The 9,500-nt window shown below is 47.0% G+C and overlaps 1 protein-coding gene across 1 annotated transcript; it reads right to left on the bottom strand.

Moving 5' to 3' along the window:
- Positions 1-1,106: 1,106 nt before the first annotated feature.
- On the bottom strand, positions 1,107-5,551 carry LOC144504103 (secreted phosphoprotein 24-like). The gene is made up of 7 exons (XM_078229279.1): positions 5,496-5,551; positions 5,241-5,344; positions 3,425-3,553; positions 3,173-3,304; positions 2,327-2,366; positions 1,338-1,382; positions 1,107-1,215 (listed from the first exon to the last, which is right to left on the bottom strand). The coding sequence occupies exons 1-7, from the start codon at positions 5,545-5,547 to the stop codon at positions 1,205-1,207; spliced, it is 513 nt and encodes a 170-aa protein (XP_078085405.1). The 5' UTR covers positions 5,548-5,551; the 3' UTR covers positions 1,107-1,204.
- Positions 5,552-9,500: the final 3,949 nt, after the last annotated feature.

Here is a 9,500-nt window from a genome sequence, read left to right as displayed (position 1 = left end):
TTTAACAATGACTTTAACTGGGGACCAGGTCTCGAATGAACTGGACTTTGTTAAAGCTAAACCCACTCTGAAGACCAATATTCCCAAATCGCACGGTTCAACAACATTCACACTTCACTCTCACACAAGCTGCAAGAATTCACTCAGAGGGCGGAATCTTGCTGTCCCAGACTAAGTTCCGTGTCGGGGACGGGATGTCAGAGGGATTCCCGTCAGAGAGCGTAGCGGCTAAATGTGCCAAATGAAGAGATATTCAGCTCATTAATTATGCAGCCGTGAGGTTCTTGTTGAATCTCGGGGCGGGTCAGACAGGAGGTCGGCTGCCCCACTGTCATGTCCAAGCGCTGTATTTAAAAGAAACTCGGACACCCCTGGGGAAAGAGGAATGACCCCACCATGACCCCGCCATGACCCTGCCATGAATCTGCCATGACCCCACATGACCCCACCATGAACCTGCCATGACCTCGCCATGAATCTGCCATGACCCCACCATGACCCTGCCATGACCCTGCCATGATCCCACCATGAACCTGCCATGACCCTGCCATGACCCCCCATGAAGAGGCTGTGGGGAAGACTGCGTTTTGGAATTCCAACTGTGGGCCTGACTCCGAGTTTTCCTGTCCCGCCCGCCGTGATTCCCGCTGCGATTCCCACAGATTGTCACAGAGCCCCGGAATTGGCCGCTCCACATTAATAAAATAAACTGTTTCCATCAGTTGCTAATTATCCCCCTCCCGACACTTGGCTAAAAACCGTGAAGCCCCAATCCCTGAGCAGCTCCCCGGAGACTGGGGAAAGTGGTCCCAGTGTGTGATAGGCTGCTCCCAGCGTTCTGAGCTCCCAACCAATCAGTGAAAGCAGCAGCAACATCTGGAGGAACATCAGGAAATATTCTCTTCACACTTTTATTATGATCCACAGAATACAACAACAACACACACCAAAGGACAGAACATTTACAAACAATAGAATCTCCCAGTTACAGTGAAATGTACAGTCAGGAACCCCAGGACCCCACCCCGCCCCCCCACCCCACCCCTGCCCCCCCACCCCACCCTCCCCTGCCCTGCTGCCCTTATACATGAAGAAGTAAAGGACAATTGAGAACATCTTCTTCAATGGGAATGAGGTCTTGTGTTGACACCAAGCTGGCTCTTTCAGACGTTTCATTCAGGGTCAGTGTGGGACTCTTGAATCATCACTGTGTTCCTGCAATCAACACAATCAGCAGAATGGTCATTTTCAGATGGGCTGACTTCAATCTGAACTCAATGTTTTATTATTGCTGATCCAGAGACAATTCTCCCACACAAATCCCCGTTTCTACTTACGTTTGAAATCCCTCGCTGTGACCAGTCTTTTGATTTGTTTGACACCTGGATAAAAATATTCACATTTATCCGGTTAGAATTGGGGGTTAGTGAGAGATTCTGAATTTTTATAAACTTTTAGATTCATCCGTAAATAACAGATTCCAGTGAAATTCGATTTTCAAAATGTTAACCCCTTCAATTCCCGAGTTGGGATGGAGTGAGTGAGTGATGGAGAATCCCTCAGCAAACACCTCCTGTTCCCCACCTCAGCTATAATCATTCCAGCTCTGGGACAGTGGGGTTGTGGCTCGATGGATAAACTAACAGAGACTGAGATTATTAATCAGTGTGTCCCTGTTGTGTTCTCCTGGAACACAGGAATTATTATCTGGTAAATATTCAGAATGTTGACTCTGATGCCTTCACATTGCTCGACAGTGAGGAATCTTCACCGGAAAATATAATCACCTCGACTGAAGCTCATCCCAGAATACTTTAACTGGGGCTGGAAAAGACTCAACAATATTTCAGTATTCCCCCCCTCCCCCGACACTGGAACGATACTGAGTTAAATAAAAGCTCATTACTCTCGCAGGGTGGCACGGTAGCACAGTGGTTAGCACTGCTGCTTCACAGCTCCAGGGACCTGGGTTCGATTCCCGGCTTGGGTCACTGTCTGTGTGGAGTTTACACATTCTCTTCGTGTCTGCGTGGGTTTCCTCCGGGTGCTCCGGTTTCCTCCCACAGTCCAAAGACGTGTGGGTTAGGTTGATTGGCCATGCTAAAATTGCCCCTTAGTGTCCTGAGATGTGTAGGTTAGAGGGATATGGGGGTAGGGCCTGGGTGGGATTGTGGTTGGTGCAGACTCGATGGGCCAAATGGCCTTTTTCTGCACTGTCGGGTTTCTCTGTTTCTATATTTCTATGTATTACACTGCAACAAAAGAAATCCAGATATTAACAAATTTGTGCCAATAATCTCTGGTGAAAATCCTGTTTTATACTTACGTTTATAGACTGCTGGCCGTGAGGTCCGCTTGTTTATCACCTGTATTAAAAGATTAATATTTTTATGCTGGGTGGAGATTTGATTTTTACAAAGCATTAGTTTCAGCATCATCCTTAAATCAATGATCGAACTGAGATTCAATGAAGAATGAGATATGTTGGGTGAGATTTTACAGCCTTGCTCGATCCGAGACTGGAAAATCCCGCCCCAGGTTAACGGACCTTCCCACTGTCCGCCCCTGGCCCGCTCCCATTCCTGTGGCGTGTGGGCCGGTAGAATTCCGGCAATTAACTCATTAAATTTCTGATAGGTTGCAGTGGGGGATCAATGTTAGAGAGAGAATAGAGCCAATGTTTCGAAGGGTCATCCAGACTCGAAACGTTGGCTCTATTCTCTCTCCACAGAGGCTGTCAGACCTGCTGAGATTTTCCAGCACTTTCTGTTTTGGTTTCAGGTTCCAGTATCCGCAGTAGTCTGCCTTTATTTTGGGGCTCAATGTTGATTGGTGAAGATGTCATCAAACATCTGGACAGTTTCTGATGGAACAGTGAAGAGTTCAGCCCTGATAGAGTGGGAACGATGCTTACAGTGTTAAAGTGATGACATGGACTCGGTTGTGTGAACTCCCTGACAGTAAGGAGCAATTATTTTCCTTGGTAACAGGAAGAAGAGATCAAATCTCTGTCCTGATTCACTGCCTGTGAAAGCACCAAGAACAGCTCAGATAGTTCATCCCTGACAGCAGGGCTTCTCGAAGGGAAGCGTTTGAAAGTCTGACAGCTGGAGAAATCCAAACACAAAGTGTAGCAGTGCCATTGTCCTAATGTGTAGAATGGTGACATTACCTCAATGCTGTTTTCACTCGACTCGAATGATCCACTTTTGCTGTCAAATGTCTTCAAACCTCGGCACTCCACATCAACATCCAGCACCTCATCAGCAAAATATTCCACACGGCTGTTACACCAACCTTTCCTCTGTAAAAACAGAAGGGAAATGATTAAAGTTATTGATAACTACAAGCTCAGCACTGAGTTTCTCTGCTATAACTCCATACACACGAGGTAATCGATGTGACAATCTAACTCTGGACTTACTGCTGACTTTTTGGAACGGAATCGACAGCTGGGATCATCAAATTCCAGTCCGGAATTCTTGGAGCAGACGGTTTCTTTCACAGAGAATGTTAAATCCACGTTGTACGACAATTTTCCTGTGCGATAAACCTAATGAGTGGAAAACAGGTCATTAGTGTCTGAGTGTATCTCGTGTTCCTACCCTGGGCTGGTTCACCCATCAGTGTGAGAGCAATAGAATATTGTGTTTAATAACTGCAATTTAAACTGATATAAAACCTTTAATGTAATAAAACATCCCGATGAACTTCACAGCATTGTTCTAAAGCCAAAATTGACACCAAAGCGTGTAAGGTGATATTGGGGCAATGGCTAGAAGCTTGGTCAAGAGGGCATGACCTCTCCCTCAATGTCAACAAAACAAAGGAGATTGCCATCAACTTCAGGAAATCATAGAAATCATAGAAACCCTACAGTACAGAAAGAGGCCATTCGGCCCATCGAGTCTGCACCGACCACAATCCCACCCAGGCCCTACCCCCATTTCCCTACATATTTACCCACTATCCCTCTAATCTACACATCTCAGGACACTAAGGGCAATTTTTAGCATGGCCAATCAACCTAATCCGCACATCTTTGGACTGTGGGAGGAAACCGGAGCACCCGGAGGAAGCGTAAAGCAGAACATGCCCCTGTCTACATCAATGGGGACAAAGTAGAAAGGGTCGAGAGCTTCAAGTGTTTAGGTGTCCAGATCACCAACAACCTGTCCTGGTCCCCCCATGCTGACACTATAGTTAAGAAAGCCCACCAACGCCTCTACTTTCTCAGAAGACTAAGGAAATTTGACATGTCAGCTACGACTCTCACCAACTTTTACAGATGCACCATGGAAAGCATTCTTTCTGTTGTATCACAGCTTGATCTTGTTCCTTCTCTACCCAAGACTGCAAGGAACTACAAAAGGTCATGAATGTAGCCCAATCCATCACGCAAACCAGCCTCCCATCCATTGACTCTGTCTACACTTCCCGCTGCCTCGGCGAAGCAGCCAGAATAATTAAGGACCCCACCCTGGACATTCTCTCTTCCACCTTCTTTCTTCGGGAATAAGATACAAAGTCTGAGGTCACGTACCAACCGACTCAAGAACAGCTTCTTCCCTGCTGCTGTCAGACTTTTGAATGGACTTTCCGTGCATTAAGTTGATCTTTCTCTACGCCCTAGCTATGACTGTAACACTACATTCTGCACTCTCTCCTTTCCTTCTCTATGAATGGTATACTTTGTCTGTATAGCGTGCAAGAAACAATACTTTTCACTGTATACTAATACATGTGACAATAATAAATCAAATCAAATCAAATCACTGCCTCACACTGTTTGTTCAGAAGCTCATCCCATGGTCAGAAATGTCAGGAGAGTTGCAGGAAGTTGGGTTCAGTGGCAGCTGCTCGTGGTGAGAGAGGGGAAGAGGCAACTGGAGTTGCTGCTCACAATTAGTCAGTGTTAGCTGCCTGAATGAGAACTCTGGAGGATTTCAGGAGAGGCGCGGAGGGAAGTGGGAGAGTTAAAAACAGAAGCACAAGCCTGGCACGGCTGCAACAAGGCAGGGAGAGTGAGTGAGGAATTCTGAAAGGTTTGACTGGGGAAGTGAGAGGCCAGCGTATCTGAGAGGGGAGAGACTATGGGATGTATAACTGGAGCAAGGGGACTGGGGAGGGGGGGGGGGGCGATAAAGAGAGATTAAATTAACGAAGAGAGGAACTAAATGCGCAGCAATCTTCTTGTCGACTTTAGACAGTGAAACGCACTGAGAGCTGGACACACTTACATCCTTCACTCTTCTCCGGGTTATCCCACACAGATTGGTGATGGCGGTGATTTCATTCAGCTTTCCAACTGACACTCTCAGAGCATCCTTAGGGCTGGGGATTCCTGTAGAGAGAGAAAAGGAAAGTTGTACCAAACACTCCAGCATTCTCCAGTCAATTCTTTCTAACACATTGGTGACATCTCAGTCAGTGAGTCTCACTGGCAAGAAGGTGTTGCTTTATGAGGTGTCTCTCTCTCTCTCTCCAGTACCTACCTGAGCACTGGAGGATCTGCACTGCGGCAATGGTGAGGAGTAAGGATTTCATTCTGTGTCTTGTCTGATCAGCTGGCTGCTTACGAAGAGCAAAGGAGCTGCTTCTCTCTCTCGCTCTGCCTTTTCCTTACAGCGTTCAGTCTTTATATCCTCACCTCCACCACATTCAAACACTGACTCATATTGACTCAGTGCGCTGATCCTGGACAGGGGCAGCTGCTGCCAAGTGGCTGCAAAATGGGCACAACTTCCTTCCAATATCATCACCCTGTTTAGATTTGGTGAGATCAGAGATTCTTCCTCAGAATATGAAATAATGAACTGAGAGAGGAGAGGAAATGACCATCTGTGGTTTGAACAAAGTCTCTCTCAGTCCATTGGGAATAACTCCAGAATGATCCTGTTACTGTTAAGTTGCCAACTCTCCAAAATGATCCTGGAGCCTCCTTTTTAATCCCTTGGATCCCTGTGCTGGAAACCAGGGAGAAATTTCCTTGGGGCATTGACACAAACTGTGCATTGAAACGCTGCAGTTATAACAATATTGGTGATGGAGGAAAGTGGTTCTTTGACAGGGTGAGGCAGCTCGTGGAGTGAAATCATGTGATTAAGCCTCCAGGAATATGTGGAGTCAGAGTTGGCAACTCTAAATGTATGGGCCGGTGCAATCGTTTGGGTCATTCTTGCAACTCTATCCCCCCAAAGCACTTATTGTCCTCACTGAGATATTCAAGATAAGTTTGGAATCTGTGCCAGGTTTCGAACCATAGAACCATAGAAAATTACAGCTCAGAAACTGACCTTTTGGCCCTTCTTGTCTGTGCCGAACCATTTTATGCCTAGTCCCACTGACCTGCACTTGGACCATATCCCTCCACACCCCTCTCATCCATGAACCCGTCCAAGTTTTTCTTATTTGTTAAAAGTGACCCCGCATTTACCACTTTATCCGGCAGCTCATTCCACACTCCCACCACTCTCTGCGTGAAGAAGCCCCCCCTTATTCCCTTTAAACTTTTCCCCCCTCACCCTTAACCCATGCCCTCTGGTTTTTTTCTCCCCTAGCCTCAGCGGAAAAAGCCTGCTTGCATTCACTCTATCTATACCCATCAAAGTCTTATACACCTCTATCAAATCTCCCCTCATTCTTCTACGCTCCAGGGAATAAAGTCCCAACCTATTCAATCTCTCTCTGTAACTCAGCTTCTCAAGTCCCGGCAACATCCTTGTGAACCTTCTCTGCACTCTTTCAACCTTATTTACATCCTTCCTGTAACTGGGTGACCAAAACTGTACACAATACTCTAAATTCGGCCTCACCAATGCCTTATAAAACCTTACCATAACACTCCAACTTTTATACTCGATACTCCGATTTATAAAGGCCAATGTACCAAAAGGCATTCTTTACGACCCTATCCACCTGTGACGTCACTTTTAGGGAATTCTGTACCTGTATTCCCAGATCCCTCTGTTCAACTGCACTCTTTAGAGTCCTACCATTTAACCTGTACGTTCCACTTTGGTTTGTCCTTCCAAAGTGCAATATCTCACACTTGTCTGCGTTAAATTCCATTTGCCATTTTCCAGCCCATTTTTCTAGTTGGTCCAAATCCCTCTGCAAGCTTTGAAAACCTTCCTCACTGTCCACTACACCTCCAATCTTTGCATCATCAGCAAATTTGCTGATCCAATTGACCACATTATCATCCAGATCATTGATATAGATGACAAACAACAATGGTCCCAACACCGAACCCTACGGCACACCACTAGTCACAGGCCTCCACTCAGAGAAGCAATCCTCCACAACCACTCTCTGGCTTCTTCCATTGAGCCAGTGTCTAATCCAATTTATTACCTCACCATGTATACCCAGTGACTGAACCTTCTGAACTAACCCCATGAGGGACCTTGTCAAAGGCCTTGCTGAAATCCAGGTAGACCAACATCCACCGCCTTCCCTTCATCCACTTTCCCGGTAACCTCCTCGAAAACTCTAATGCATTGGTCAAACATGACCTACCATGCACAAAGCCATGTTGACTCTCCCTCATTAGTCCCTGTCTATCCAAATATTTGTAGATCCTATCCCTTATCACACCTTCCAATAACTTGCCCACCACCGACGTCAAACTTACTGGCCTATAATTTCCCGGATTTCTTTTGGAACCTTTTTTAAACAACGGAACAACATGAGCCACCCTCCAATCATCCGGCACCTCCCCCGTGAATACTGACATTTTGAATATGTCTGCCAGGGCCCCTGCAAGTTCAACACTAGCTTCCCTCAAGGTCCGAGGGGATACCCTGTCCGGTCCTGGGGATTTATCCACTCTGATTTGCCTCAAGACAGCAAGCACCTCCTCCCCTTTAATCTGTAAAGGTTCCATGACCTCTCTACCTGTTTTCCCTATTTCCGTAGACTCCATGCCCGTTTCCTCAGTAAATACGGATGCAAAAAAACCATTTAGTATCTCCCCCATCTCTTTTGGTTCCATACACAGTCTACCACTCTGGTCTTCAAGAGGACCAATTTTATCCCTCACTATCCTTTTGCTCCTAACATACCTATAGAAGCTCTTTGGATTTTCCTTCACTCTGTCTGCCAAAGCAACCTCATGTCTTCTTTTAGCCCTCCTGATTTCCCTCTTAAGTAGCTTCTTGCACTTTTTATACTCTTCGAGCATCTGATCTGTTCCTATAGCCCAACTAGTCAAAGATAGGAATATGAGAACAGGAGTAGGCCATTCGGCCCATCGAGCCTGCTCCACCGTCCAGTCAACCCATGGCTGACCATTTACCTCAATGCCACCTTCCCGCACTATCCCCATTCCCTTAGAGTCCAAAAATCAATTTGCGTATGTCTTAAATTTATTCACCAATGAAGCATCCACAACCCCATGGGGAAGAGAAATCCGAACATTCACCACAATCTGAGTGAGGAAATTTCTCCTCATCTCACTATTCAACAGAGAGAGGAATTGGAGAGAGAGGAATGGGAGAGAGAGAGAGGAATGGGAGAGAGAGAGGAATGGGAGAGAGAGGAATGGGAGAGAGAGGAATGGGAGAGAAAGGAATGGGAGAGAGAGGGGAATGGGAGAGAGGGGGGAATGGGAGAGAGGTGAATGGGAGAGAGAGGGGAATGGGAGAGAGAGGAATGGGAGAGAGAGAGGAATGGGAGAGAGAGAGAGGAATGGGAGAGAGAGGGGAATGGGAGAGAGGTGAATAGGAGAGAGAGAGGAATGGGAGAGAGAGAGGAATGGGAGAGAGAGAGGGGAATGGGAGAGAGAGAGGAATGGGAGAGAGAGAGGGGAATGGGAGAGAGAGAGGAATGAGAGAGAGAGAGAGGAATGGGAGAGAGAGAGAGTAATGGGAGAGAGGGGGGAATGGGAGAGAGAGAGGAATGGGAGAGAGAGAGGAATGGGAGAGAGAGAGGAATGAGAGAGAGAGAGGAATAGGAGAGAGAGAGGAATGGGAGAGAGAGGAATGGGAGAGAGTGGAATGGGAGAGAGGGGGGAATGGGAGAGAGAGGGGAATGGGAGAGAGAGAGGAATGGGGGAGAGAGGAATGGGAGAGAGGGGAATGGGAGAGAGAGAGGAATGGGAGAGAGAGAGGAATGAGAGAGAGAGAGGAATGGGAGAGAGAGAGGAATGGGGGAGAGACGAATGGGAGAGAGGGGAATGGGAGAGAGGGGTGAATGGGAGAGAGAGAGGAATGGGGGAGAGGGAGGAATGGGAGAGAGAGAGGAATGGGAGAGAGAGGAATGGGGGAGAGAGGGGAATGGGAGAGAGAGGAATGGGAGAGAGAGGGGAATGGGAGAGAGAGAGGAATGGGAGAGAGAGAGGATTGGGAGAGAGAGGAATTTGGAGAGAGAGAAGGATTGGAGGGGGCCTGAGAGGGAATGGAAGGTGGAAGAGGAATGAAATCCGAGATGTGCGGCCTCATTAAAATATTCAATTATTCGATTTGCCTCCTGAGAGCAGATTGGTCGCCCACTGCCTC

This window comes from Mustelus asterias, chromosome 14 (assembly GCF_964213995.1).
Source record: "Mustelus asterias chromosome 14, sMusAst1.hap1.1, whole genome shotgun sequence".
Taxonomy (NCBI): domain Eukaryota; kingdom Metazoa; phylum Chordata; class Chondrichthyes; order Carcharhiniformes; family Triakidae; genus Mustelus; species Mustelus asterias.
This window is presented reverse-complemented; position numbering and strand designations above follow the sequence as displayed.